This window comes from Corvus kubaryi, unplaced genomic scaffold (genome assembly GCF_017639235.1).
Source record: "Corvus kubaryi isolate FWS band 111438036 unplaced genomic scaffold, C.kubaryi_AGA036_p1.0 37353, whole genome shotgun sequence".
NCBI lineage: Eukaryota > Metazoa > Chordata > Aves > Passeriformes > Corvidae > Corvus > Corvus kubaryi.
The window spans coordinates 403,721-431,549 of NW_024581115.1; the positions used below are offsets into that span (position 1 = coordinate 403,721).

General features: G+C 38.2%; 1 protein-coding gene across 3 annotated transcripts; it reads right to left on the reverse strand.

Annotated features, from left to right (window-relative positions):
- Nucleotides 1–1,837: 1,837 nt before the first annotated feature.
- On the reverse strand, nt 1,838–27,744 carry RHOT1 (ras homolog family member T1). 3 transcript variants are annotated; one of them, XM_042032324.1, is made up of 21 exons: nt 27,576–27,744; nt 23,921–23,979; nt 21,991–22,072; nt 21,028–21,071; nt 20,174–20,227; nt 19,762–19,814; nt 19,112–19,220; nt 18,419–18,520; nt 16,934–17,032; nt 16,428–16,536; nt 15,751–15,871; nt 14,968–15,052; nt 14,456–14,601; nt 13,749–13,849; nt 13,400–13,530; nt 12,964–13,047; nt 12,094–12,213; nt 11,549–11,751; nt 10,058–10,180; nt 4,432–4,575; nt 1,838–2,974 (listed from the first exon to the last, which is right to left on the reverse strand). In XM_042032324.1, exons 1-21 carry the CDS (start codon nt 27,610–27,612, stop codon nt 2,857–2,859), a joined length of 2,124 nt encoding a protein of 707 aa, XP_041888258.1. In that variant the 5' UTR covers nt 27,613–27,744; the 3' UTR covers nt 1,838–2,856. The 3 variants fall into 3 exon arrangements, with proteins under 3 accessions (XP_041888258.1, XP_041888256.1, XP_041888257.1); XM_042032322.1 differs by lacking the exon at nt 4,432–4,575 and having other exon boundaries at nt 27,576–27,742; XM_042032323.1 differs by lacking the exons at nt 4,432–4,575; nt 10,058–10,180 and having other exon boundaries at nt 27,576–27,740.
- Between the last annotated feature and the right edge of the window lie 85 nt (nt 27,745–27,829).

Here is a 27,829-nt window from a genome sequence, read left to right on the forward strand (position 1 = left end):
GGTCAGGCAATTCACGCATCAGACTGAGCAGCAAGAAATGGAGTCTGGTTGTGAAAAATAAAATGAAAGAAGTTGTTAGAAAACTGACAGCACCAGAGGAAAGAAAACAAATCACTGTTGAGAGTAAGTGGACTGGAGTGCTGCACCTTCTTCCCAGCACTTAACTGCAGTAGCTAACTTTTGGACATTCTTCATCATATACTTCATGAGAAAAATAATTTCCCCTCACGGTAACTCTAATCCTCACGGATTCAGGAGGGCTTGGCCAGTGGTAGGGGGACATCATGACTCTTATCTGGTGGCACCGCGGCTCCCTCAGAGAACACCGACCACCCACCCGGATGGGGCCACAACAGAGCTGGATACTAGGACTTGAGTGCTCTTCCCTAAGAAAATTCCTGTCCGCAAACCACTGTGGAAGGCCTGTTTTATATAAGCAGGCAGTGATCCGCTCCGTCCCTCACCTGCGCTGGCCGCTTCGGGCCGTGAGGGCGGGCGGGCAGCGCCTTAGAGCAGGGGCGCCTCCCTCAGCGGTGCAGCAGAACCCGCTCCCCGCCGCTGCTGGGCTGATGGGGCCGTTCCACCCGGGAACACCGCACCCGCCGGTTCGGGCTGACAGGGCCGTTCCGTGCAGGCTCTCTCGATCCCGCCGGTTCGGGCTGACGGGGCCGTTTCCCGCTCCCGCTGGTCCCGGGCTCAGCGCGGCCCCGTGAGCTCGGTGCCAGCGGCCCCTGGCGGCCGCTCCCGGCCGGGCCGGTGGTCCCTCGAGGGCTGCCCTCAGGAGGATCCCAGGACTCCTCACAGCTCCTCGGGAACGCCGCACTGCTGGAGCTTGTTTAATCAACACGGCAATATTCACCAATTCACTGCCCACAACTCCCTAACCCCACTGAACTATTTGATCTTTTCTCCCACTCTTTGTCCTTGACAATAATAACAAAGTTCATTCTTGACTACTTGCATTTCAGCTTTAAAGTATCATCTGTAGGTTACTGGTGGGTTCGGTCGGGAGATCTCTATAAGCAGATCTTGGGACACAGGCGGTTTATTGCAAAGGGCGTGGGTATAGGGGCACTGCTCAGAGCTGCCAGACTCAGCTCTGAGCAGGCCCAAGAGAGCAAGCGGGTAAGAGAGAGAGAGAGAGAGAGTGTAAGAGCAAGGAGAGTGAAGAAGAAGTAGTAAGAGTAAGAGCAAGAGTGTCTGAAGTCCTGGTTACAATACAATAAATCATCTTCTGTACTGAATATTCTAATTGTCACTAACCAATCTAATACAAGATACAAATCCTATAGCATTTACATACAGCCTATAAGAGTTCTTATATTACCATAGAGTGTTACATCTTAACTTCTAAAAACTACTCTTTGGACCTCTTCTGCTGAGCTAGTAGGGTCTGCTCTGACCCTTGGACCTGCCTGCAAGCAGAGGGTATTGTTCAATCAAGAGGGGATTATCTTCAGTCGGCCATACCATTGTTTTCCAGTTGTTCAGTAACTAAGACTTGGTATTTCAAAAGTGGCTTTCATTTCAATGTTGCCTGTAGTTTTCATATTCCCAAAATCTTTTGTCAGGCAATCATATTTATAAAGCTTTCCTGTTTCATCTTCCCCAACAATCATCGAAGGCACTTCGGTTTTCTGATAGAAATCAGAAATAAACGCCAACTGGAGGCAATGCAGTCATGAGAGAGATCAGAGAAACGGCAACACCAAGGTATGTAACCTCCAACAAGTGAGGGCACCGAAAGCATCCTTTGACATAAAGGACAAAGTTTTGTTAAACTCCACCTTGCAGGGCACAGGCAGGGAAATAAAAAGAAGAAAAAGATAAACACAGACACAGTACACAGTTATTTTATTGAAATACTTGAAAAGGCCAGCAATGGAAAAATAGGTTTGTCATGAGGAATTTAATGTTTGGTTTACCTGATCTTTAAAAAAGCTGTGTCTATAGGTAATTCTAGCCCATTACAGAATGCACTGTGATCCATGCAACTAATATACTACAGTAGAATAGGCACTGTGTACTATTGTAGTTTTCTCTTATACACAGCTTTCAATGGGTATGATTGACAGATGTGAGAAATTAAATTGCAACACTTTCCAAATTATAATATACAAATTTTCTTGTCTGGTTCATGAACAACATAGTGAAAAATGAAAAACAGGGGTTACACACAGCATATAAAGTTGATCTGGCAGTTTTTGAAGTTTACTTTTTTCCTTTTAAAAGAAAGACCAGACTCTAAATATATCACTGGTCATGTAAAATACAAAATCAAAGGCCAGGACAGCAAAGGTGACTCTTTCCTGAAATACATTATTAGAGGGGCAAATTTGTTCATCAGTTAAAAATATGAATGAAAACCACAAATTCTGCCTGGTATAGCTTACAGTCCAAAAAGATGAAGTCACTTCAGATGAATGTGAAATAAATAAGCAGTCCTTGAGGAAGTATGATCCTTGAGTTGAGTCTACGCTACTGAAAATTAATTTCACCTATACACTAGAATGTCACCATGGTGAACATCTAAGAACAGTATTTTGAATAGGTTTTTGGCAAGCAATGTCTTACTTGCTTAAATATGTACAGGTTATTTACAACAAATTCCCTTTTGGCCTCACAAGTTAAGCCATTTCAGCTGGCTGTTAAGATGCAATTCCTTTTTTTCCACACATTATGCAATACTGTAGTTAGAGCTATAATTTAAAATAATCTTATGCATGAATTACAAATATTAATAAAGTAACTCTGCATATATAAATATTTCTAGCAGAATTTAAAGCATTCAGAATGTACATAAAAGTGTTTTATTTATTTATTTATTTGGTAGGGCCAGATGTGCTTCTTCTCAGATCATCGCTGCTTTAGTAGTGCTTTGTACATGGCAAAACCCAACACTGCAAACACAGTAGCACCAAAACTTGCTCGGAGCCAGAATGTTGAGGTCTTGAGGTCTGCTTGTGTCACATGCCTGAAATTTAACACATATACAAAACCAGGTTAATTCCATGACAGGAACTCCAGACAACCTGTGCTAAACTACTCTGCTTTTGGAAATTCATCACTACACTTGTCACAGCTAAACAGTGAACAATTCAGCCTTACGAGCACTTTACAGTCATTTTGCTTTTCTTAAAGCTCTGGATTTGATCTGCAGCCCCTGCTCACATCTGATCTCCTTGAAGTCAGAGCACTCAGACGGCTGAGGAGAAATGCAGGAGCAGATCATTACTCATGGATGTGAGGATGTGTCTCCTTTGAGAGTACCAGCAAGCATTCAGGAAAGGCACACAAAAATAGCTACAAATAATTAATGACTCATAGTGGGAACAACTCTGTCCAGCAAAATCCAGGTTTTTTTTCCTTTTTTTCTAAATGTTGAGTTTAGTATTTCTGCTTTTCCATGAAAAACTTCCCAGTCCTGTTGAATATCTACTTATTCTATCCCTCCCCAAAAAGTTTACTGACAAGTAGCAAGTAATATTTTTCCAAAAGCTAGAATCAAACCATTTGTAAATCCCTTTCTTCCCAGCAGTCACAAGAACAGCAACAGAAACAGTCATCCAACACCAAGCTGAAAGCTAAGAGAGAGTGCGAGTGAAACAAGCAGTGACCATGGCACCAACAGAAAGAGACAGTATGGAGTGACTGTATGACAGAAAAAGCCACATCTCACATGACAGTGGAGACAGGCAATGACCCAACTCTCCCAAATATTGCAAAAGTCTGTGAACATGCTCAGTTAAACATGGCTGGCCACCCTTGACAGCAGTCTCAAGTATGACAGCTTACCAGGAAGCAGGAGCTACCATTTAAAACAAGTTATCATAAATGCCATAATTCAAAGCACAGGAAATTCCTAAACAATAGTAAAGTTGATTTTTTTGTTTGCTTGGTTTAAAGATAGAACTTAGAACAGAACTTCACTAGTCTACATAGTTTAGCCTGTGTTAATCACCACGGGTTACCCAATGAAGCTGCAGGAGGGCTAAGTAAAGGAGCACAGAGATCCTAAGCACACACAGGAGTTCATAGAGTGAGAACTGCAGAGCTGTAGCTCGAGCTGTTTACTGAGAGCTGGAATTGCTACTTGCTATCAAAACACACAAAACCAGTTTTGGATATGCTTTAGTAGACACTTGCAGGAGCCGTATCAGCCACATAGTTAACCAGTGCTCTGTCATACCACATGCTGAAGAACAGGCTCTTTGGTGCACACACAGCTGCTCTTTAGCCTAAAAAATCCTGATCGTATTTAAGAATGTCTTGCTGGGTTATGGAACACACCAAATCCAAGAATTCCTGCAAGCATTAGTTTTTCTACAGCTAGTTTTGACAAAATCTCTGCAAACTAGATGTCAAGTGGCTTGCTGAGGGGAAGACAGGGAAAAGGCAATGGCAAGGTCACCTGGGTTTGGCTGTTGTTACCTGTCTTCAAGCAAACGTGGGCCAAGAGATGACTCCATGAAGATGGAATCTTCTACAGAGTGGACGGCGTGCACCTGCTGCATAATCCTGCTCTCCTCGTCTGCTAACAGCATGGCCCCCACCTCAGCTAGGTAGACTCTTAACCTTTTCACACACATGCACAATGCAGTTCATTGCATGGCTCAACAACAGCAACCCTCTCAAATCACAAAGCCCAGAGAATTTCTGATTTTTAGCCTTCTAGCCCCTGATTCTTGTGCAGTTGTTAAAAACTTAGTGCTTGGGGAAACCAGAAACAAATCGAGTTTGTGCTTTTAATAAGCTAAGCAAAATGTATGATTTCATGTAGCTAAATGCCATTGATTTAAGGACAAAGAAACCTTCTTAAGAAACTGGATTTTTCTCCCCACTTCACCTCCACAGCCTCAGCTTCCATATGTCTGTCTACAGGACACTGCAATACTCCTGCACCATATACAGGAGCACTTGTGCTAAACACTCTGGAATGACTCCAACACATCAACCCTAAAACTGATGAGATCCCACTACTGTTGAGAACTCAAAGACTGTATTTTATCACTACAGTGGTAGTTGGGGTTACTTCTTAGTACAAGGCTATAAAATCCTTGTCTTCTGATCTGTAAATTATAAAACTGATCTGTGTATGCAAAATAAATCACTTGAAGGTAACATGATTTTAACAGATTACATGACAAGCTGTGTTGGATGAGTATTTGTATAACTAACAAGTCTCCAGTTTAATTTGGTTAATTCAAATGCCCAACTATTTGTACAATTTTAAACTCCATTCCTTTAAATATGGAAATCAATGTTTAAGTTGCAAATTAATGCTTATGCATTGCCTCATAAAGCACTATCTCTCACATCTAGATTTTCTGATTCCTATCTATAATTTGCCTTGTTTTGCACATGTCCATATTTAATGGTATGCAGAAACTTGCTGAGCACTGCTTCATTCTTCTAAAAACAATTAATACGTTCTCAGCCATGATAAAATCCTCTTGTAATGTCTAAAGGGAGACTAAATTGGCTTTGATCCCTTTTCTAAGCCTAACAATAGCAGACTCTTTCATTTAAATAAGGAACTAATTTGAGACAGGGACTTACAGCCTCAAGGAAATCTACTCTGAATGTCTCAGCCTGAAAATCTGAAGTTCAAAAATGCTTACTGAAATTCAGAACATTATGGATGTCTAACTGCTTTACAACTTTGTAAAACACCCAATTTTTCTTCTTTCAATGTTCCTTATGCTATCATAAAATCAATTTTTACAACTTTAATCTCTGATATTGTTTAGCTACCATTAACAGAACAAAAAAAATCTGAGATAATAAAAAGATCGATATTTGATTCTAGCACAGGTTCTTTGACATGAAGGTGGCGATAATGCACAAGAAGTTTTTTCAATACACACTGAAAATTTCTACCTTTTCAAAAAATAACATTCGAATTTTATTTCAGTCTAGTTGTGCTTATGGAACTAATTTTCACCAGTGGTGGAAATTATTACTGCCTTGTTATAGACTGCCTTGTTATATACTGCCTTGTAAGAGAGTAACCCTGAATTAGAAAAAAAATTTTCTCCAAGGGTAAAATATCTGTATAAATGTGCACTTATACACACACAGAGCAGAAGTCAGGACTCCATAAATGAAGCTGTATTTGAAATGAAGCCATAATTGGAACTCTTGCTTATTAGTAATAAAAATGATGTTTCAAACTTTCCAGACAGGCTGCGCTGTTTATTTAATCATACAATTAGTTCCACAAATATATGAAAGTCTAGAAATTTTACCTTTGGCACAAAATTCAGATTTTAATGCACATTTTGGGAAAAAAAAGGGGCATATTTTAATTCAACCTACCTTTAAAAGTGAGTCAAGTATCTTGTCACTTTTTGAATAAGATCTTTGAAATCTGAACAGTCTTTTTTTCAAGAGACTTTAACAACTCTCAAGAAGTTAATCACACGCACTTACTAAGAGGTTAACTGAGCATGCCTGCCATGGGTACACACAGAAAACTGCTGAGTTACAGACCAATGCTGACACTTTTCCCTAGGTCAGCAGCAGAATAATTCCCAGGTCTGGGAAGGTTTATCCTTAAATACAGAAGTTCAAAAACATTCTTACAGTAACTTCCAAAGCATTTAAAAAGCACAGTGGTGAGGCCAACAGGCTGCTCACATGGCTACTCACACCAGAACTCTAAGCAAATTCATGCAGCAGCAGCAGCCACCTGCTCTGACAAAGATTCTAACCATTAAATATAAGCAACTGAATTCCGAAAGCATCACGTAACCTGCACGAGCTGCTGCAGCTTCCTTTCAGGCACGTATTTTCCCAGGATGCAAACTAAGTCCAGCAGTTAGAATTTTCTGCCATGCATTAGTCATCTAAAATGTGCAAAGCTCCAAATGCATCTTAGTATCCATAAAACCTAAAAATGCCCACGTAAAATGCCATATGAATATACTCTATTTAGAAAGAAATCAGGCACCACAGCTTTGCAAATTCCTATGCAGTTTGGAGTGTTGAACAGCTTAGAGGAGGCAAATAAATTAGCAATTTCTAATGCCCTAATGTAATGACATTGGGATGTCATTTAGCAATGCCCTAATTTGAGGGACACTTAAGTGTAGAGATAGATTTCTGCAATTAGGTTTAATAGCAATACACAAGTTTTGAAAAGTAAACTGCATACCCTGCACATCCTGGATTACTCTTAGAACTTTCCCATTATTACAGGAAAATCTACTAATAATGTATTGTCTTATCTTTAATTTCACAGAAGGAAGGTTTTCACAGAAAGCAAAACCTTACTAACAATTCCTGAAACAACCAGGTTTCATATGGAACTAGAATTTCACTTCAGTTCTACAATGTTTTAAAAGCTTTAGAAGAAAACCATCCTCTGAGAAGTCTCCTTGCTGAACAACAGAATTCTCATGCATTAGAAGCGTCTTATTTTGAAATTAACTTAGCCAGAAAAATGCCACTACTGTACAAGAAAAAGGTAACATGGATGATTTGAAACCAAGGGGGGAAAAAAGCGCCAAAAAATCCAAGCTCATCATTAAAGAAAGGGTTAGAATGACAAAAGCAGAAATCCTGCTTTTGGTAAAACAATGTAGCAAAAAGAGATTAGGTGCCACCTAGACAAATACAAGTGAACACCTGAAGGAAAGAACAAATTAAAAGTATAAAAATACTTCAGGATATTAGCAAGTCTCATACATGCATGTCCAGTGCTTTGAATGCTGTCCCTCCTTCCTCAAAGAACCACTGAAGTGTGACCCTGGGTAGCTCAAATCAACACAGCAATCTCCAAGCTGAACTTGCCTTTCTGACAGCCTGCAACCCTCAGGGGAGCCTCTGAAGTTTGTCCACAGACGAGAAACTGAGGGGGGGGCATGAACAGGTTTCTCAGTTGCACAGAGGCAGTGTTCTTCCTTTAATTACTATGGTGGGAATATTCAAACATCATTTTATATTATGCCTTGGTAACAGTGTTTAGGTCTTAGGTAGCAACATATTGCACTGCGAGTCCAGTGTGAAAAATTTCAATTTACCTGAAAAGCTTCCACAGCCTAAAGAAATAGGAGGGGATCAGGACAATAAAGTACTCTCAAGAAACCTCCTTCCTTCATCAGTTATCTAACTTTAGCCCAACTATCTAACCTAACGGTAAGCACTTGTGAAGGCAAAATAAGAAAAGTTATAGAAACTAACTGAATCAGAAAGTCCTTCTTGATCCAAATGCTTTCTCTAATCTAATCACCTATCATTAGATGTATGATTTTTATACAAGAAATCCATCTCTACCCTCCTACACCTACAACTGGGAGCTATGCCCTCTTGTTTATAGGTATCCCAGCTCTACCATTTGTGCAGTTATGTAGCAGCTCATGTGCTGAATGGTAAATAACCTGCAGCAAGGTGTTTGGTTAGGGAGTTGGTGAGATGAAGTGAGCATGCTGGAAACCTGCAACAAACCCCAGTGACTGAGAGACAAACGGATTCTAGCGAATAATTCCTCTTTCTGGAGGGAAGTGTCTATGAGGAATTCTTCTTACCCTGAATTAGAGACTTTTTAGTCAGTAGTGGATTCCTATGTTTGTTCCACACTCCCTAGTGATAAGGTGTGGAATGACAGCATCCCAAACCTCATTAAAAGATTTCAGTACCCTGAGACCCTGACAATATTTCAGAGGAATGAAGTTCAATGTCTAATGCACGACTCAAAAAAACCAATACAAGAGAGAAACAAGCCACAACAGCGAATGGAGCAACCCAAAACCATTCCAAAAAATGAAGATGTGTTACAGATGATTTCAGCCTCCATAATGAAGAGCTGGGATCTTCTAGTAGTGACTGCTTAATGAAGTTTTAGAGTGACAATATGCAAGGAGATTGCTGTTTCAAAGGATTTCTGTCTATGGGATGACTGCTGTAGAAGAGATGCAACATGAAGAGCCTCACTCATTCAGTTTTTTCCTAAGCTAGTGAGTTTTTCACCCTTCCTTGAATTCTCACTCTGTGGTTAACACTTGTATCTTGGATTAAAGTGGTATTTCACAAGGAGAATGCTCAGTCCTGTAGGTGGGTGTATCAGCAGACCTCCTACGTGTGTGTAACTTGCATTTAGAGGAGACAGACACTCTTACATGGAGCAGCTAAATCTGAAACCTCTAACAAGTAGTAACATACATGGACCAGCAGCATGTCAGGATATTCCAACCATGGCCTTCAAATAAACACATTTACCATCTAAACCTCCAAGAAGGCTGTGGATGATGGAACCACTGCACTGCAACAGTTGTTTGGTTTGAACTCCCATTTGCTTGTGTGTGATGACAAGCGCTGAAGTGTTAGTAAATCCTGTGTGTCAAAACCAGTGCAGTACACACAGGACAAGCTAGAGTACTGTTTTCAAGGCTGAAAACCAGTTATCTCTCTTTACCAATTGTTTTTCCAAAAGTGTCTGGAAATGCAAATGTTTAAGCATTTACCACTTCAGAGAGGAACTGGACGTTAAAAGATCTGGATTATTTTTTTTAACACAAAACGCTCACTCTTTGTGTAAACCAAGCATAACATACACACACAGAAATTTTAAGAACTCCCAAATGTCCAACTAGCAATTATAAACATGTAATATGTTGCATGATGCTGCTGTAAGTCAAGCTGTGCCTTTATGAAAGTATCTCTGTAACTGATATCTCAAAGGCACTACCTCTAATCAATACTAAACAACCCTGTAATGTCTCAAGTGAGAAACATTACACAGATTTGTAGACACTACTTAATGTCTATTAGCAGTTCCCTAAAAACATAGTCCTAATTCCCGCACAGTATTTCTGCAATCACAAAGAGCCTGAATCAACAACCAAATTGGTAATGTTTCAGAAAAATGACTGAACTAAGCTCAAAAGAATCTTCAAGTTAAACCAAGTTTGATAATTCTATGACAGTTATTAAAGTATCAGCCTATTTAGTGGATATGGAGTGAAAAATCTGCAGTATATAAGGTTACCAATTGCTTTTTCAAAGACACCCTTTATTTTAAAAGCACACCTGGTACCTAGTAAATAAAGTTAAGGACCTGTTAAGAACTGCAGTGAAGAGTTTGTTCTTTACAGATTGCAGCAAGTCTGAGTTGAGGAAGTTCTGACAGATGCAAAATGTACACCTGTTGCAGGCGCACATACAGCGTAACCGGGCATGGCTGCGAAAACACACAGAAGGACAGGAGTTGAAATCTTGCTCATCAAATCAGGTGCACATTAGGACTGTGCCACAACCAAGAGAGAGATTTAGGAATAAAAGGTACATTTGAATGAGTAAGGAGAGGAGAAAAAAAATACACTGGGGAAGAAAGGGTACAACTACAGCTGTGCAGAATTTAAAGGTTAGAGGTTCTATGTCTTTTGGCATTACCACCATATACAGATCTTAACAGCAAAGCACAAACATGAATGAAAATGTTTGTTGAATTTATACAAGTTCCCATAAAAGGGAAGCATTTAAAGGCTTCTGAGTATGTCTGCACAGCAATAGATAACACCCCTTTTTCAAAGGAAAGGAAGCCACATTTTCTACCACTTCGAATGCCCTCTTTACAGGGTGAGCGTTGCCTCTATTTTTCCCACCCTACCAAACACACATGCTTGAAAACTAAAGGAGAAGCGGGAATATTGATATGACAGACATTTGGTCAGTGCTACAGTTTAGTGGTTTCCCAGTATTCCAGTGCTACAAAATGAACAGAAGAGGAAAAAAAAAATCAAAACCAAAACTAAAGCTTTACAGATGTAATTCAGTAAATTCAGTTTCAAATAATTAAAAATACCCTATTATTTTGGGTGAAAGTGACATTAGTTCTATTTATTTTAAAGCAAATGTCAGCTGTCATACTAGACTCCATCTGCTGTAATATTAGTGTAGTTCATCACCATATTAAATAGCTTCACCCACCAAAAAAAGAGATGCAAGGTGAGTTTAGCAACAGTGAGATGTGTAGTGAAGAGGAATCTGAGCTTAACTGTATTGCACCTGAAGTCCAAAGGTGTTTATACAAAAATTCTATTTAAATTATAAGATTTATTAGATGAATGAACTAAAGCACATAGTAATAAACACCCTGAAAACAAAAAGTACTTTGAGCAGTACATTTGGGGAACTGTTGTGCGCTAAGGTGCCATTGCTTGTAATCAGCTGTCAAGTTGAGCTATCAACAACGATTACAGTACAGCTCACTCATGAATATCTCAAAAACACCAAGATATGAAAATTGATACACTTTTTGTATCCCCAATAAGGACCAAACAGAACCCTATTCACTGGAATTTGCATCTTGAGCTGGATGAACTAGGGTATTCTTTAAAAAACACCTTAGCAACAACAGCTGAGACTGATTTCTGTGTTGGATATATGCCAAGTTCCTCAATTTGAAATCAAGATTCTACTCAGGTCATTCATGTCTCTCTGTTGCTAAAGCTCGGTGAGGCACTTCCATCCTGTGGCTAACGATGGCATGCAGTGAGTGGTGCTGTAAGACCATGCACACGGAAAACAGAACAGCTCCGGTACTTACGGATACATTGCCATAGTTGTCAGCTTAACAAAGATATCCTTACTCGGCACATCAGCAGTATTACAAGTAAAGGCTTGGGGTGGAGGCATTTTGTGTTTTTTGCAGAATTCAGCAGGAGAAATACTATATTCCTGTCTAACTTCATGCAAGTCGGACTTGGCAGCTACCACTAAACATGGTATTCTGCTGTCCATGAAGTGCTGCTGCAAATTAAAAGAAAAAAAAAAAGTGAAAGAAACAGTATATGACACATTCAACCTGGAACAGGCTGTACTGAACTGGTTGCAGCAGCATTAAGATATATTCATGGCACTGAAGTCAGGCATTTCTAGAAGCAGAGTAGTTTACATAGGAAAGTAGATGTTTGCTTTGTATGAGTAACAGAACTGCATCACTGCTACTGCATCATGATATATAACCAGCATTTAGAAATAAAATGTCTTTTAAGCACTAGAACCAGTGTACAGGTCAGGTAACTGACACTGCCTATTTAGTCAGTGAGAAGAAATATATTGTAAAGGTTTGTAAATATAAACTCTACAAACCTTAAAAATCCTGGCACAGTATTCAAAGGATTTAGGATTACTGACATCATATACCAGGCAGACAGCATCACATATGGTCTCAGCATCAGTTAAAAACTCTGAGTCACTGACGTCGTGTAGCTGGAAAAGAAGATGGTTGCAGAGGAAGAAAAGCTTGTCATTATGCAGTTAAAGGAATTTAAAACTTGTCTCATAATTTTTATGGCTCATTTTTATGTATCCTTCAAACTAATGGACTGACAATAGGCAGAATTAATGAAAAAGAATAGTAGGAATTTACCATGCAGCCAGCATATGTGAGCTGTTAACATCACATCTGCAGGCAATCACCACCTCAGCATAAAAAGGTGGTATTTACTTTGAAACAAAGGTTTAGACACCCACAGAAATGGGCATTCATCCTACAGAGAAAAACCAGAGCAGAGGACTAGATCTCAGAAAACAAAAAAAGAGATCATATTATCATAAAGGAAAACTAGAATGGAACAAGCCTTAAAGAACTGATTTCTCCCACTGAATACTAATTGTAGCCATTCTAATCACCTCATGTGACAGAAGCTTCTTACTGAATAGGTAGACTGACTTCTGATCATTTATCCCATGTTACAACTTGATACCCTGCAGTGTGATCATAAAAAGACTAGGTTTTGCACAACTCAGGACAAGGTTTCAAAAATAACGGGTCCTGAACAGGTTCAGCTAAATTATCTACATAAAAAACCGGAAGGTATCTGGGACAGAAAATAATTGGGGGGAATTCCCATTAAGAAGAAGAGAGAATTAAAACCAGTTTGTTGCAGAAGGCTCTGAATAATTCACAGAATTTTAACATTAACCAGTCTTAGGCAAACAAGAATGAGGCAACCTTACCAGCAAGTATTTTTCCTGTCCATATACATAGACTGTACTAATGGCATAGTAAGATTTGTGTTCTGCACGTATTTGCCTCTGTCTCTGAAAAGGCAGAATTTCATGTTACATCACAGCAACTTTTCCCTTTAAGTTAGATTTGAACAGCTGGTTTACTCTATTTACTAATGAATGAAAATTATAGTAATCTTCGGCATTTTTTGCAAGGAAATGCACAGCTATAATCTATGATGTACAAGTCATTATTGCATGCAATAGCTACTGCCAGAATAGAACAAAACCAAAAAAACCTGAACTCCTCCTTAGTAATTCTGTATTTCCTCAAAGAACTCTCCAAACTCAGTAACAACCATTAAAGCTCTAAGATCAATCACTTTTGCTGTCTAATCTTAACTCAAGAGCATATATAGGTGAATATAAGCAACATGTTTCTTACTATCAGATTTCTTCCAAGGAGAGCTTGAAGAACTCCACTTTTCCCACAGCCTTTCATTCCAACAACATTGCATCGGAAGACATTTCGCTGAGTCTGTTTTTTCTGGAGGTCTATCTTTTTATCTCTTGTCACTTTCAGAAAACCAAAAATATTTTTCACAAGATATAAATGCATGCATGTATGTGAAAACACAAAAATGCACACAAAACAATCTCTCAAAAATATTAAATCAAAGGTTTCACTTGAGCAGAAAGCGACGGAGTAAATAAAAATAGATGAACTATTAGACAATTTACTCTTTAGTATATTTCTAAATTTAAATTTCTCTGTTGTATCAAATTTTTATTACCTGTAATTGCTGATGCTTGAGATTCTTGTTCTGCAAGTATGGAGTACCCTAAATAACCCAGGTACTCCAGGCAACGCTGAACATCCAGGTATGTGGTTAGTCTGGCAGAGGGGACAAAAGGAACTTTCAATTGTCACCATCTGTGGTACCAATTCTTTATAGTACTGAAACAATCCTTATCTCCTATCTCTAGATTGACATGATAGAAACATTCCTGACACTATGCAGTACTGAAGGACAAAAGTCTCTGAGAATAAATGGTGATAACTTTATCAGTCTTACTGGTCACCAGAACACTACTTGCTGAGGCTTATCAACCCACACTGTATTTTCTTATTTCCCCAAATAATGTTTTTCCCATTTTCTGTATTTTAAATTGGAAAAAAACCCCCTCCTTATTAAGCACCATTTTTCAAACTGTCTCCAAAGAGTAGAAAAATAGCAATAACATTTCAACAGGGATCATAAAGATTTCCACATTTTGAAGGCACACTTCTTCATTCTTAGCACTAAATACTGGCCAAATCCTGAACAGGTTATAACGGTCTGAAGATCAGGCCACTGGATGGCTACAGAAACTTGGCTGCTTGGGTCAATTTTCAACTGTTAAACTTCTACTCTTTCCAGTAGTTTTTTAAGAGGAATCTATAAACACATCATCATACCCATAGTTCTCAACTATTAAAATGTCCTGTTATCACACTTACGTCCACTGCGAGAGAAACCCTTGGTATGTGATCCATCCTCTTTCATTTGTACAAACTGTGTTGTTCACATCAGGTCCCCATGGCATGTAAGGGAAGACTTTGAACAAGTCTTTCAATTCATCAGGAGATAAAGCACAATCTCTATCCTGAAACAAAATACAGTATCAGACATAATTTAATTCATGTCTATTCTAAACTGGTATTTTCTTGCCGTATACTTGCAAGATTCAAGAAACTGAGCTGCTTCCTTTTTAATAATTTTTCTTTCCTTGTTTTTTAGTAAGATTAAACATATGAGCTAGTTAAAAACACTTTGGTACTACAACTATGCCTGCCAACTCTCCTTGCAGACAATCATAAGCAGCAGGTCAGTTCTGACTCCATAGATTAAGCTAAAGCCAGTTTCTGAATAAAATGACATAATGAGAAAAACACGTTTTTGTTAGCAAAACTCCTGGCAAACTAAGGCTCTTAAGTATAAGGACGCATACACACTCGGATTAAACGCTTACCAAATCATGTTTATCAAAAATACTTTGAAGAAACAAGTATGCATGATGATTTAGTTCTGTTGTGCAGTCAGGGGGAATTTTTAGGCTGTTTATTGGAAACAAAAACAAATACAAGAAGCATTAATTGTTTATGAACTATAGAATACTAAAACTCAAAATACATACTTTATGAATTGTAACATTTAGTATCTGACCCTGGCACTTAACTTTAATAATTTATCTTCACATAGATCAAAGCATATACTTTTTATTAGGAATTCTAAATTGATGAGTGAGTGCCTTTATATTATATGATATATAGTTCTATAATAGTTACATTTTTGTTGTTTTGCTTTGTTTTTGTACTTTGGGGTTTGGAGTTTTTTAACAAAAAATGATGCAGTTACATTTTTGAATAGAAGCCACAGAATTGGTCAATCTCTTAACTTTTTAATTTGGGGATTTTCAATAGGTCTCAAATGCTACGAAAACACTGACAAGTCTTTTAGAATTTGATGCCACATACAATAAGCAACTGCTCAGATTTATGTTCCAGTTTTGTATTAAGAATCTCTTCTGCCACCTTTCTTGTGAAGAAAGAGAACAGAACATGATTTGGCACAAGAGAGTTCTTCCTTCATGTTGTTTAGTCACATGAAGGTTTTGGCTGGGTGGTCATAAAGTAAGGGAGGTACTTGATGTAACAACGTGTTAAATAAACACACTACAGTAACCCTTTCCTCCTGCCAAAGCAGGAGCACAGACTGAACTCAAGCTTAGAAAGCTGAAATCAGTGATACATACGGCGGGAACAAGTACTCCGGGGTAAGCTCTAAGTCATCGTCATAGCCAAAGCGACGCAAAACAGTCCAAGTTGTCTCATGCCTTCCTCGCTGAATGAAAAGTGTGTGTAGAAAAAGAAAACCTAAAAATCAAAAATGGTGAAATCTTAAGGCCCTGAAGTGCTTTACCTGCTACAAGTGTTTTCAATAGAATCAGTATCAGCCATGAAAACAAAAAAGCTCAAAATGTACATTAAAACTTTAAACCTCCTGGGTGATATTTACAGCATTATCTACACAGACTGAATGTTCAGAAATCATGTTTCCTTCAAACAATACACTTGGTTTTCTGCTGTTGTTTGCTTTTTTCAGTACCAGCATTTTAGAAGAACTCAGCTGTATGAAAATAAACCCAGTATTTTCAACAGTTTAAACCAGAAAGCTTTAGCTTGGAGTTGCCTAGAGAGGGGTCTCATGGAAGACTGCTTTTAGTTTTCTTGTATCAAAGTAACTGGGTAGGATTTTTGTTTAGCACTTCCCAGGGCTTAAGAACATTGAGATATCACTGTTTAGTAAGCTCAGCTCTTGCAGTCTGAAAGAATCAAGACAGAGATCATATTCCAAAAGACCACCTTTTCCATGTAAGAGTGATTATCAATTGTATAAAGACACATCTTTTAAGAGTTAAATAACACTCACCTTTTAATGTCAATCCATTATCTGCAACTCCATCACTTAGGTTTTTCCTGACTACATTCTTTACGTCTTCCAAAGCTTGAGGTGCCAATGGTGTATTAAAACAAATTCTCTAACACAAAACCCAAAAAAAGCATGTTAGGACCACTGTTTACTGAGCTGGACAAACAGCATATCCTGTATGAAATACAGCCGTAAACATTTTGATAAGCTAGTTAAGGACAATGCAATTTCTTACTGGAAACAAAGGTGTACAAATTGTATTTTATTTTTAAGAACATTAATAGATTTTTAAATTTTGCTCTTGAACTCAAACTTGAATAATGGTTAGAAATAAAAATAATTTCATTTCTGTTTTTACAAATCCATTCTTCTATGCCACAGTTGAGGCTTAGTATTTAGGCCTGATTCCCTTACAGTTTACCTTACTATATTTATTCAAAACCAATCACTTGTTTTTCTAGTTATATAGTTCACCTTTAAGCATGGTGGAAGAATAAGCAAGGTACCTGAAAGAAGTTGAGCTCTGCATCATTGAGAGTACCATCATTATCTTGATCAGAAATTCTAAAAATGCGAGTCAGTGCTTTAATACAGGCAGGTTTCATCTAAGGAATAAAAGGAAATTCAGTATCTCTCCAGGCTTAAATATAAAAAGATTACACTGAATGACACCAGGCAGCTCAATCACATGGTAACACACACTAGTCTTCATTTACAGTTTCAGAACAGAGACATTCATTCACATATACACAAAAGTAAAAAGCAAGAGGAAATAAAAAATTGATTTAGCAAATTTATATCCATAAATTTAAAGCAATTATTCCACATTAAATGTTTTTCTATTCAATTATTAGAAGAATCTCAAGCTCTTCACAAGCTGAAGGTGGCACTACTAAGTTATTAAAAAAAATAAAACTCAGTTCTCTAAATTCAGTCTTATTGATATAGAAAACTTTGAGAAACAACTAAATAATTTTTTTTTTCTCAAAACAATTTTTGGTGGGGAAAAGAAAAACACCTTAAAATCCCAGTGCTTTGCAAAACTAAATGTGTCTAGAACTACAGCCAACTCACTTCAAACATCAAATACTGAAAACCTTCACAGGGCTCATTCATCTACCAGGCAAAGCATTGAGCATATGGACTATCTCTAGGACAAAAGAACTGCTAGGATACCTTCCAAGTGAAGGAAAACAGACACTGGTAATTCTCTCCCAACAACTACTGTGATGATGGACTCTTCTCTTCACAGAGGTCACACAGATTGCATAGAGATTGGTTTGGGAAAACCAAAAAGATTTCAGCACAACAATTTTATCACAACATTACTAACTCATATAGATGATTCTGATGGAAGAAATCAAAACAGGGTTATTCTCTGATTCTCTACTTAACAAAGTACTGCTGAAGCAACTTTCCTACTGCCCAATACTAAATGGATACATTCAGAGATTCTATTTGTATTTGCCCAGGAAATTGTTTTTTTAAAAAAACATACTCCTTCATAATACACTCAGCTAACCACCTGATACCTAAAAACCAGCCACATTACTTGTTTCTAATCCCTTTTGTCAAAGTTTCACAAGATTCTCAGAAAAAAAATTCTCTTAGATCAGGCCAAGTCTAGAGTGCTTTCCCTGAAATAAATGGAGTTACTGTGAAATGTACATCTGAAAGAGAACTGAGTTGAAGACATAATTTGGTTCACATTACATTTGGCTCAAAGCCACTAGCAAAGCTTCTCGCTTTACTCAGCAGTTCACATGGGCAACAAAAAACTGTCTTCACTGCTTTGAACGAAGAGGAAAGACAGGTCAGGTTAATACATCACTGAACAACCCCCATGGTTCTGGGATGCAATGCCTGACATTTGGGGGTGGGGTGCTGGTAACAGAACACACTAAGAGATGCAAAATCCACTGAAAAGGAAAAAACAGAAAAGCGATTCACTCCTCCCAAATTATTTGCTCTGAGAATCTATGGATAAATACCTCTTTCTCCTCTGGGCAATAAAGAGGACCTGTAGGATGTAGAACAGCTTTCTGTGCATAATAAAATAGTTCAGATATATTCTTCAGGTTCTTGGCTGAACACTGAAAGAGAAATCCTCACATTGATGAGCTAGTTTCTTGGCTATTTGGCGATTTCTTCTGAAATTTAAGTAAGCATCACATTTTTAAAGACTTAGTCCCCTCCTGTGGGTACAGGGCTGGTTTGGAAAAAAGACATCCAGCCCCTGTACCTGTTCAATTAATTAACAAATGAAGTTTCACTACAATTTGCTGTCATACCAAGAACAGAAATCAAAAAGCTGTCTCTACTTCGGAAAAAAAAAAAAAAAAAAGGAAAAGAGACATATCCACACATATTAAATCAATTTTGAATACTTTGCAGACAACTGTCTGGCTTAAATTTAAACCCTTGTTAAAGGCAAGGATGTGAGGAGGCTCTAAATATTAGAATTTAACTGTAACATTTGATTATACAATAGTGTAATCTTCCCTAAAGAAAGGTAACATATAAACTTGCTGGTTTTATAATTACTCATGTTTGAAATATTTTATAATTACTCATGTTTGAGTTAGGGAAAAAAAAAATCCCTTTCTCTACTATAAAGTTGCCATACATGCTTGGCACTAATGTATTTTTTGTTACTTGCTTTAACTTCATAAAGTCTTGCATACCTCTACACACGTTTCTATCTCTGTATATTGATTCATAATGGGAAGGATAGTTTCCATACTGCTATACTCCACTAGATCAGACTTGTTTCCAACTAATATAAGAGGCAGCCTAAAAACAAAAAAATATTAAGAGCTTTAAAGACAGATGGATAAAATATCTTAATTTAGCATTTTATCTCCCACCAGAAACTACTGTATTATTTTCATGATGTAATTAAATACCACTGGAGGCAATGGGCAAAACTAAACGACAACAGTTTTAAATAAGTGTTTTGATATACACTTAGACATAAATGTACTTCTTGTTGATTCTATGAAACCCACATATTTAAATACAATGGCAACTAATCACATTGTTATTACCCAAACCAGCATCAGTAGAAAAGCTATACAAGACCACAGAGACAAAGCTAGTTATACCATAGCCAATATAAACACACCTGGTAAAAGCTGGCCATGAAATTCAAAATAAACGACATTGCTGGCACATGTAACAGACCTACATACTTCAAATCTCTTGTTGCTTGGACTTCTTAAATAAACTTTAAGTTTAGAATTTGATTTTCTTAAACAATTAATATCCTCAACACCGTTCATTGACACCCACTGACATGCAGCCTAATTCACATTTCTCATCTTTACTTAAGCACCTGCTATCTTTGTCTGTCCTTTCATTGATGAGAGGAATCCATCGACTCGTTACCTAAAATGGGATTAAAAACAGACATGAAAAATACATACTCAAATTAAATATGACTGAACCGTGTACAAGTTTCACTACAACTTCTACTGCTTCTTTCCCAAAAAGGCACATACTGACCCACAAAGGAGGAAACAAAAATTGGAGTTGATTAATGAGCAACTTTCTCAGACAAGTGAGATGACTAAAAACTCATGTATGTTGGAATGGAGCAGAAGCAAAACCACATCTGTTCAGTCTCTTAACAACTAATCTCAAACTCCATCTCAGGCATTTAAAATGTCTAATCCAGATTTCATCTTGATATCAATGAGCAGTGCACAAGTTACATCTCAATAATGGGATAAACTGTGTTACTGTACCTTATCAATAGAATTCTTGTTATTAACAGCATAGACTATACAAATCACATTTGCCTGCAATGAAGAGAAAGGAAAAGCATGGAATTCCACCATTCAGAAACCCCTGAGCAACAGAGACAATTAAAGACCATACATAATAACATCAGAGTAAACTATAGAATTACGTAACTAGAACTCTGTTCCTGACTTGTTTAAACTACTTGGAGCCTGAACAAGAGATTAAAACAAAGAACTTATATGCTGAGAAGTGCCAAAAAGCCTGTCTTGCAGTGTGATAGTCACAGCTTGTGTCTGCAGAGACCTGTGCCACCAGGAAATCCCAACTGAAGAGTCATGATGTGCAGCCTCCACTGAAGCACTGAACTAAATGCCAGAAATGGAACACAACACCATGACAGACTGCGCAGAAAATGTGCAAAGGTGCTCAGAAAGAACTGAAAATCAGAATCAGAAAACAGGAATCAGAAAGGATGACAAAGTCACCAAAAAGCTTGTGCTATTCATAAATCCAATAGTACCATGTGATAGAAAGAAGCAAAATGGATCTTTTCAGGGTAGAATTATTTATACAAAACTGGCTTGCTGATTAAAGAATATTTAGGTTCTGTCCTTTCACTTGGAAGGACAAAGCTTAAGCTCAATTCACCAACACAGTGCCAGTATCTACTTTCTCTATTTAAGATTTCTTAAATAGAGAAATCTTTCCTATAGCACAAGCAACAAAACAAAACAGAAAATGCCAAGTAAGAAAGGTTTTTTTCTTCAATTCAAACTGAAACCCATCTAATGCAGAGAACTTCGAAGGAAAGATTTTTCCCAAAACTATTTTCTAGCAAACACTAAAATACACTTACCTGTGATATTTCATGGTAAAGCTGCTCATCACTTTGCTCTGCTTCTGCATTCAATAGAGTAAGTTATTCATTAATACTAAAATTTTTGCCAACAAAATAAAAAAACTTCTGAAACTGAACTAGGGTATTTCAGAATGCTTATGAGACAGCTTTGTCAAAGCCTTGATATTTAAACTTCTTTTTAAAAAATACTCTAATGAGTGCTCCTTCAAAAACAATAATGAAATTGGTCCATTAATTTGTAAGACAGAAACAGTCTGTTGCACATCAATTTTTTACAGCTATTTTGAAGAGGAATAATTGTATTTGTAGACAGGTTCTCTTTGGAACAAGTCACAGTTTGCATCCTTCTACGTTTCTCAACAGCCCCTTCCTTCTATAATGTAAATTTTTACATCAGAATATGACATATGTTAATTTTATTACAGTGGTGATGATTTTTTTAGTGATACCAAGCTTCTGTTAACTGAATCTATGAAAAATTCATTCAATAGAAAGAAAAACTCACTCCACATAAATTTAAGGTCAAGTCCAACAACAACAAAGCATTATTTCTTTTTCCAGATGGTTAAACACATCAAAGGCATTTCCTCAGCAGTGATGGGAGAGAGAAGACAGGAAGGTACCTGCTAACATGGCCTAACTCTTGGCTTCCACTGTAAATGGCAGAAGGGCTTTTACAGCTGTGCAACAGTTGCACAGATTTATGATGGCACATGAACCTTCATAGTGAACCTATTCATCTATTCAGTAATAAGATTAAAATGCATGAAAAAAATACAAAAGAATAAACTGACACAAAATTATGAGGTGTCCTAACTTAGAAATTCAGAAAATTTCTACTTTATTGTAGACTTCTCCCACCTGCAACTCTGGTCCCAGACCTGTCTGACTGTTACAGGGGCTGTTGAGTCAGACAAACAATTCCATACCACATCAGTGACAATATTGAGCGGTCCCTACCTGAATAATCTACTATGTGGGTTGGCACTCTTTCAGGAGTGACATCAGCTGGAATGGTGATTTCTTCAGCTCGGGGTGGAACCTGGGGTTGAAAGGAACAGCAAGAAAGAGACTTTCAAGATAATCCTGACAGTGAAAAAAGTCATATACTGTAATACACCTGCCATTTGGTTAGCTTAAAACAGAGCAACTAATATTAGTTGTTCAAGTTGTTTAGTTATTCAAGTACTGTTTGTTTTTCTTTTTTTTTAAGTACTGAAAGTCACTGCTATCTTCTCATTCTTTACTATATACTTACTGCATAAGGAACTTCCTGCAAGCTTTGCAGAAAAGCAGTGCTGTTAAGGGATACATAATGCTTCTATAAAACTTAAATCCACTCTATCCAATGCCTAAACAAGCATGACAGACAAAACACAAGTCTCAATTTTTATACAGTTGTAACCTGACAACATCCTCGCTTCTGACAATGCAAAACATTAAATTCAGAAAACCCTGAAAAGCAAAACATGCTACTAATAAAAGCTTATTCTGAAAAATGCTGTAAACTCTGATAGCCCTTTTTTCCAGAGAACACTAAGCCATATTCAGTAACTTAAACCTAATTTTAATGAAAATCTCCTGCACGTCTATTTATTGCCTTTCACCTGCTGACACTGAATTTTCATGATACTTTACTTTTAGTAAAACAAGGGAAAAAGAAAAGTCAATCACCACTAGAATGTCTCTTTGTAAAGCTTCAGGCTGTGCTGAGATCTTCTTCAAGAGTGATTACTGATAACACCCTGTACATTAAACACTATTTTCAAGCTTGATGTGCCTGTTAGACCCCATAATGTTGCTCTGATCCACCTGACTGGCCTGAGGAACTGGGCAGGTCTCTTTCAGCAGCTTTTATAGGATGCAGTATTTTTCTAAAAGTTATTTTTGTAATTTCAGGGAGGTTTTGTGTTATATATAAATTATGCTTTTTCTCTACACAAGAATTGAGAGAAATATTCTAGGTTATACTGCAGGAAGAAGCTGAGAAGAGAACAGAAGACTACAACTCACTAAATACACTAACAAACAGCCTGCCAAAGGAACGGGTCCCTGAGCACTTTAAGAACAGGAACCAGACCTCCTTTTTACCTGCAAGGTTAGGAACTAAATTCAATTACGTTAACAAAATTCAGTTATGTTTACAATCCAATCTTGACTCCTGAACTGTGGTAACCTACTGATTTGCATTAAACCCAGAGAAGAGCAGACTCAAAGAGCAGCACATGAGGTCTATTTTAAGACCTGTGATCAGAAGAAATAAACATTCATGTTTCTATGTAAAAAGCTTAACTATTTGCAGCAGCTGTGCTTCTTTTTATGGTATAAAGAAAACTATGTGCTGCCTTTTTAAAGGAGTAATATGTACAACTAGCTTTTTCTGCAGTTTTTACTTCAAGAGTCAGTAAAATATTCTTCAAAGACAGAAGTAAAGGCAATGTCTTGCTTAGTTACAAAAAATAGCTACGTATAAGTTATACAATGTGACTTTTTAATTCCTCATTCTCAATCATTTTGCAGTCTATTCGCTCTTTAAATGCAATACCCCCCCGCAAACAATTGATGGTCCTGTCTCTTTCAGCACCTTCCCAATATGCTGAAATATGCTGCCAGTTTGGACCAATTATAGCTCCCTAAAAAACCTACCATTCATCACATATAAAACAATTAGTTTAATTAACAATGTGAAAAATAAGGAACTTACATAAAACTTAAATTTCTAATCTTCATGCAGAGATATATTTAAACTTACCTACATCACTCTTCCTGAAGTCATCTTTGCAGTTTTAAACTTTATTTTATTTTTAAACATTACTTTAAAGCAGAGTCTATTAACTTATTATATGACAGGGTAGAAATAAAACTTAGAAAACAAATGAAAGTGCTCTACCTCTTCTGGGAATTCCTCACTGACAAGAGACATAATTAGTGATGTCTTCCCAACTCTGGCTGCAAAAGCATTAAAAACAGATATTAGGTAATTTGTTTTGTTACACTCAATAGTTGCACCCCATCTTAAAATGGGAAGATTTAAAAAACATTTTCCAATTCACCACATTAAAAGCTTTTATAATCATACTAAATGTGGATGACAGCAATTCTCTCATCATTCTTTTACTGTAAAAACTTGGGATCCATCTCACACTTCTGGATTTCCTCCAGAAGGGAAAGCGAATTCTGCTCTGCCTTATGCAAAAGAATTAGCAGGTTTTAACCTTAGCACAGAATACTTAAACAAACAAATAATCAAAACAAACTAGAAATACTTTAGTAAAACTTCAGAAATAGAAACAAAATGCACAGAAAAGCATGTAGAAATTAACTATTTTTATAGTATTCTTGATATGATGATTGCACTTTAGTCCTAAAATACCAAGGATGAGGCTGGACAAGAGGACATGAATGAAGTCTCCATCACTGTGACTATTTTTAAAGTGCAAGAGCTTACTCCCTTTGATACAAATGATCTGTCCCCCACTAAAAGTGAAAAATACCCCAAATCACCAATGCTTCTAAAGTCACAGTTTTCTTAATGCAAGGTGATCATCTCTGCTTCAATACCCAACACTACTCAATCAAATAAATGACTCTGTCTACCTGCAAAGTTTAGGCTTCTGACAGAACAATTTAATTCCCTGGTTTTGAGAAGCTCTAATGTGACCATTTAAAACCAAGAGCTGTAACTTATCTCAGGGTTCCACTCTCACTAAACCCCTTCATCTGTGAACTTTCTGGTCCTCTGGAAGCCTCATAAGACTATTATTGCTTTATTTGGTTTTCAGACATTTCTTAAAAACCAAAATGTTCAGATTCAAATATCCTTCTGGGACTGTCTATTTCCAACAGCCCCCAATTCAAGCAAAACACTATTTCACCCTGGATTTAACAGCATTTCTGCCAGCAGGAATGTGTTACCAACCAAGGCACTGATCACCACCAGTCAGAGCCTGTGTCACTGTTCCTACTGAAACCAACAGAAAATGTCACCAGGGGACAGAAGGTGTTCAGCTGATATCACTGCATTTACACTGCTCTATGTAATTGCAAACAATTCTGAATATGGAAGAAGAAGAAGAGGTATGATTATACTGCTGGTTGATTTTGTGCAGGAGTTGGTGTTACTGAACTGATGATACAGTCAGAGCACCCTCAACTTATCTAGGTCTATTTTTGGTATAGTAACATGTTCTGACATCCAGAAATAAAACCTTCTCTTCATCATGGTAAGTTAAAGAGCAGTTGTAACAAAATTATGAAAAGCAAAGAAAAGCTATTCTGGGGAGGAAGATTTCTGTTTTCCTTATGAAGAACAGCTGTAAACTTTTCCCCAGTGCAGAGCAGCAGGCTGCAGGTTTCCTAACAGCAATGCAGTTGTGTTTCCATCAAAGATACTCACATGAGCTAAAATCCTAACTTAAACTTCCAGGCATCCTCCTGCATCAAGCGCATCTTAAGTTTCATTCTGACAGAATCAAAAGAGCTTCAGCAGCTCTCCTATTTCCATAGGGAAAAAAAGATGAGTACTTTCCTTACAGGTAAGTAAAGTTACTAACTAGTGAAAATAGTGATGTGTATTTGCACCTGACCAAGACAGTTCCAACTTGAAACAGTGACAAAAGTGGCTTTGCAGATATAGAAACCCACTTCTTATGACTGAAAATAGAAGATTATGTGTTGCTGGTGAGTAAATGTTCAGTATTTAGAAGCTCTTGATACACTTTCTAGTCTCCTTGAGATTTATGAAAATCCATGGGTTCAAGTGTAGAGATTTGGGTTATTTTGTTCAAATCTAGGTCAACCCTCTGTCTTTCCCAATCTGTTTATAGTCTTAGAAGTAACAACCTAAACAGCTGATTGGGATGAAGGAAAGCAGCACAGCACTTTATGACAGTTAATTTGTCTTTTTCCTCATATATATGTCTTTTACATCATGCTACATAACATGCTGAACGTATTCTGAAAATTACTGGCTATTAAAAATTGATGTTTGCACCCTGGCTACGAGGACTAAACCAACTTAAGCCTAAACTGTGGACCACTGGGGATGAAAAAGGCTGAATTTTGGAACAGGCTTACAATGAAGAGTTCTTGGCATATTTCAGATTCCAAACCTGATGGTTGCTGTTACCATCTAACAAGTTTTAGATGGTCTGGACTAACTTGTGGTTTCAGACTAATAAATATACACGAGACACATACACAAAGCAGCACTGACACTATAACTGACAAATTTTACCAATTTGTAAAACAAATTTCTCCCCCCTCCTCACTACAAGTCAAACAAAGTGTAACATAGGGATGCTCACAATCTCTGATGTGTGCCATGTACTACACATTGCTGTATTTAAGAGACCTGTATCTTTAAAATGCCCATTTGGACACATTGTGAACCTTGTTGCCAAAACAAAGCACCTGTTACACCTGTGCTGAAACCACTGCATAGAGCCAGCCCAGAACACAGGCTTGTCAAAGGCAGTGAGGTAAATCAGGCATATATTCTAAAGAGGAACTAAACTGTGTATTCAAAGGCACCAATTCCTAAACACAGTCATGCAAAACTAACCAAATACAGTCTTAATGAGTTAGCTCTTTCTGCACAGTTACAGCTCCCTCAAGATTCCTCTCTAGAAAAGTCACAGAGAGCCTTTCTATGCAGTACAGACAAAGCCAACCTGCACTATAAAACAACTGCATAAACTGCACTATAAATATATATGGGGCATTCAATCCTCAGGAAAGCTTTGTCAGTAGTACCACATTCTTAGTATAACTAGGTAATTTTCTAATAACACTTGGTAATTACTCTGTGTTCTTTCCCCTTGAGCAACTTAAGCTCGCTTTGCAAACTAACAGAACCTCCTTGCTGCTATTTATACCGGTGAGAAGCTGAGCCTCTACAAGCCTTGTCAATTATTTGGGTACCTAAGTGTGAACTTCAGGACGCAATTTTAGGAACACATGAAAAAATCCAGACCCACAGTACCTCTGGCATGCACGTACGTGTGTGCTGTTTATCCCAGGTCACGCAGAAAGTTAAAAGCAGAAAAAGGGATCTGGACTCCCTGGCCCTGTCCTGGCCACAAACTCAAAACACCCGACCTATAACCACTAGGAGCACATCGGGCCACTGATTTCCAAAGTCAGTAAATCGGAAACGTGCAAGTGTGGTTTACACAGGGATATAAAGGAAAAAGGAAAAAAAAAAAGAAAAAAAAGAGGAAAAAAAAAAGAGAAAAAAATAAAAGAAAAGGAAAAAGGAAAAAGAAAACCAAAAGTTTAAACAGGCCGTGGCCAATTATCGGGCAAGAATTTCACCCCGGTGTCGTCTCCAGGGACGTCCAAGCCGTACAACTCCACCAAGTGCCCAGAGCAAGGAGCCGAGCGGCTCCAGGCCAGCGCTCCGATCGGTCACGGCTAGCACACTCCGACCCCTGCCCGCCCCGCCGGGCCGGCGCTGCCCCGGGCTCCCTGCCCGGGCCGGGCAGAGCCCCGCGGCACGGAGGCGGTGTGACAGTCGGCGACCCCCACCCTACCCCGGCACTCACGTTCTCCCACCAGCAGGATCCGCACGTCCTTCTTCATGGCCGCGCTCACTGCCCCCGACGCGGGGCCGCTCACATCGGGCGGGGCGGCGGCGGCACCGCTACGGCCTGGGCTGCCCGGGCTTCCCTCACAGAGCGGGGCGAGCGCGCTACGGCGGCTCGCGAGGGACCGGCCACGAGCGGCGGCTGCGCGGCGGCTGCGCGGGGCGGCGGCAGCCCCTGAGAGCGCGGGCGGGAGGCGGTGGCTCCACGGGACA

Bases quoted from the DNA above. Each gene is read 5' to 3' on its own strand.
- RHOT1 (XM_042032324.1), bottom strand. From the start codon at position 27,612: ATGAAGAAGGACGTGCGGATCCTGCTGGTGGGAGAAC. The intron at 21,072-21,990 runs GTAGGGACCGCT...TATTGAATGCAG, and splicing joins CCACATAGTAGATTATTCAG to AAGCAGAGCAAAGTGATGAG. The intron at 11,752-12,093 runs GTTTGTAGAGTT...TTTAATTTGCAG, and splicing joins ACTGTGCCAGGATTTTTAAG to CAGCACTTCATGGACAGCAG.